Here is a 3447-nt window from a genome sequence, read left to right as displayed (position 1 = left end):
CCCATCTTGTGGGGGAAAAAACCCATACTTCAGTTACATCTCCTGTGTGGCAAGCGGAACAGGACTGCCTTCTCTGCCCATTCCTGTTTGTAAAGCCTTCTAAGGCTTTTCAACGTTCTGGACAGGCAAATATTTCATTTCCCGCTACAGTTACACATATTGTCTAGTTTCCAGTAGCCTTTGAATGACCATTCATTTTCCACGGGTATGAAATAGCGGGTGTTCAACTTCCTTGGCTGTTCTGCTGCTTGTCTAGGATCCCATCTTGATGAGTCTCACCTAGAAAACAATGTGTGCATAAGTTGTTGTTACAGACCCCTGCTGAGTCCCAGTGGGGCAAAATTCTTCGCAATAATAGGTTTTGCATGTGGCCCGGTACCTTCGCAGTATCCTTGGGACAGCATTGTTCAGAGGAAGCCTTGCCTGTGTTTGAATAGCGCTCGGGGTGCCAGGAGGAAGAGTGGAGGAAAAGGAAATGGGGGAGCTGCTGGTTTGTCTTGCATTCACATCAGATGACAGGAAGTGGAGACTGAGGCTGGCTGCGGTGATCTGCACAGCATGGTGGGGCCACATCTGCGCGAGTAACTTCCAAGCTCTGGATAACCCAAGTCGTTGCCATAGTAAAGCTTTTTATATGTTCTCACTTTGAGTTTTCCGTGACGGGTCTTCCTTCAGTACTGAAGTCCTCTTGGCTTGGAGAACTACTTGTCAAGTTACTGTTAATGCCCTCATTATATTGACAATAACAAATCATAAGCACAGCCTGAAACTGTTTGTTATAAAAGGCTTCAGTTCTGAGCTGTGCCATGGAAAGTGGGTGACCTGCAGTTGTAAAAATTGCATGCATGGCTGGAAAATGGTGTTTGATTCATCTAGGATCTAAATATTCTAAATAAAATAGGTTCCCAAAATTGCTTCTAGACACTTAATGGAATTTGTTTTAAAGGAACAACTACCACTTTGCTGCTAAGAACATTCTATTTGAATGCAGAGGTTCTCGGAAAAGAAAACAAGCACAAAGTACTCCTTTTAGCAGCTGCAGGGTTTTATTGTTGCTAAACAGAATGCAATGAGAATCATCATTGCCCTTCCACTGCCAGAAGGGGAACAGCATTCTGGTGGCAAGGACTTTATTTTCATACTGCTGAAACTGCAAGTGCTTTTTGTAGCAGTTTGTTTACAGAAACAAACCTGAGGTGCATTTACATACTTTGGAGGCTCTGAAAGTTCAGTGTGTGGGGTTTTATATACATCACAGCTCCGGAGTTAGTGGCTTTACTCGTACCTCTGTGACTGCTTCTTGGTATCTTGAGGTGCAGTGGTAAAATTTGGCCACCGTGTAACCAGTTCTGTGCAGAGACTGAGAGTTTGTAAGCCTCTTGGAAGACCATGTGCTTCATCTGTATTCTGAAGGATGTAGGAAACCTTTCATAATCAATTACAATGTGTTTATCCCCTGGGAGATAACTTGGCCCTTCTGCACTGCTCATCTGTACGTTTGCTGCACCTTCACCTCTTTAAAAGTGCATATCCTGAATGTCCACCGTGACCATCCTGTGGGATGACTCACATTCCTGGAACTTTCTTGCCTGGCTCCTGAAGCTTAACAAAGAGCTAAAGCCCTTTTCAAACATCCTATCAGGCTTTATTAGGAAAAACGTTGTCTGCTCTTCCTATTTGGACTGTCCCTAAAGCTGCCTGGTGCTTTTGGCTCTCTTGGGCCACTACTGACCATTCATGTCTGCACATGCAAGGTTTAATGCAGTGCCTGGTGTTCCATGTGCACTTTGAGTTATCCTGGTAGGGTTTCACAGCGCTGAGTGTTGTCTTGCAAGCTGAAAATTTGGCTTAGACTACGTGGCTTGCTGATGAATGCTGTGCAGCTGATCAGAGGAGATGACTAAGACACCCTTATTAAATCCCTAGACAATTCTTAAACACTAGGAATGGGATGAAATAGTAGCAAGTGTCGTTTTCCCTCTAGGTCAGGTAGTGTTGTGAAACACTTTGGTCTCAGTGAACCAAAAAAAGCTGCAAAGAGCTTTCAGGATTAGAAGTGGTCTGTACAACAAATGTGCTCCTTGTTTTAAGTTGCTCAGTGGACTAGATACTAAGCAGACAGATTTACTCTGGCTTTCCCCAGTTTTATTGGAAACAGCACACTCCCCACTGGATGGCAGGAAGATAATTGGCTAAATAAGTGTCTGACTTTCATGTGCATGTCACTGAGAAGCTGTCTCAGCCAGAAGCATTGGCAGATTTGGGCTGGATGATGCTGAGGTCTGTCTGGTGCCTTTTTTTGCTTTTGCCTGCTCTACTGTCAATTCCTGGTTGCAGTTTGTTCTGCTCGTTCTGCCATCTTCCTGCTTCCCCAGCACTGCCAGGCGAGTGGGAGAGTGGCTGCATTTCGGTATGACCTGGCCATGTCCTTGCCAGTGCACTGCTCCTGCTTGGCACAGGGAAAGGATGGGACAAGCGGTGCTTGTACAGGGAGACACAGCAAGAACAGCAGGGATCCCAAGAGAGGTGGGGTGCTGTGGACTATGGGCTATACTTGTGCAGAGAGGAATACAGGGATGGAGGTTCAGGCAGTCACATCTGGGCTAGGGAAAGGGGGACACGATGTTTGTGCTTGAAAGTAGATGTGATGTAGAGAGGCAGGAGGCAAAGCCCTCCCAGACCTCTAGGGAGCCATTGCATAGTTGTCCAAAAGCCAACTATTAATAGATCTTCTGCATGCCCTTCAGCTGGCACCACCAGGAGGCAAGCTTTGTGCCTTGGAGTTTTAGAGCAGCCTCAGAACAGTGCTGCTCAGAGCTCTGGAAGCTGGAGTGTTGCTGCACAGGGCACCCACCTCTTTGGGTGTTTGGGAATACATGTGTGATGCAACTGAACTGCTTCTGCTACTGAGTGTGAAACGTTTGTGTGTGTCAGGGGGGTTCCTCTCCATCTCCTCGCTTTCAAAGTGGTGAAAGGTGTCATAAATGTCTTCTCTCCCCTTCAGATACCACCTTCTCAAACTCCTTCAGAAGTTTGGCAAAGTAAAGCAATTTGACTTTCTCTTTCACAAGTCTGGTGCTCTGGAGGGGCAGCCGAGGGGTTACTGTTTTGTGAACTTTGAAACCAAACAGGTATGTTGCTTTTCTCTAAAGTTCTGATTTAAATGACTGGCTTCATTCCACATGTTTTGTTTCTTATATTAATGTAAAGCTAAAATGGGAAGGGATAAATTGTGTAACTTATTTACAAGTCACTCTGTGGCAGCCACTTTGTGACTGCTCCTGGAAATAGCAATAATGGTTTCCTTTCTCCTCTGCTGTCTTACCCTGAATCCTGCTTTCTAATGATCATCAGAAAGGGCCAGTTCTTTGGTCCACTTCTGTAGTGAGCTCCTGCAGTTGTTGGAGGTGCTGTGATCCATGCAGAGCCTTATCAGCCTGCCAGACC

At 45.7% G+C, this 3447-nt stretch overlaps 1 protein-coding gene across 1 annotated transcript in view; it reads left to right on the top strand.

The window, feature by feature from the left end:
* Window positions 1–2984: 2984 nt before the first annotated feature.
* The window catches only part of RBM18 (RNA binding motif protein 18), a 5327-nt gene continuing 4864 nt past the window's right edge, over window positions 2985–3447 (top strand). The window contains exon 1 of the mRNA XM_010011560.1: window positions 2985–3131. Within this exon, the coding sequence (XP_010009862.1) occupies window positions 2985–3131 (147 nt within the window). The remainder of the gene's footprint in view (window positions 3132–3447) is intronic.

The sequence above is a fragment of the Nestor notabilis genome, unplaced genomic scaffold (genome assembly GCF_000696875.1).
Source record: "Nestor notabilis isolate BGI_N333 unplaced genomic scaffold, ASM69687v1 scaffold8403, whole genome shotgun sequence".
Taxonomy (NCBI): domain Eukaryota; kingdom Metazoa; phylum Chordata; class Aves; order Psittaciformes; family Psittacidae; genus Nestor; species Nestor notabilis.
The sequence above is the reverse complement of the archived record's forward strand: the minus strand, read 5'-3'. Positions and strand labels throughout refer to the sequence as shown.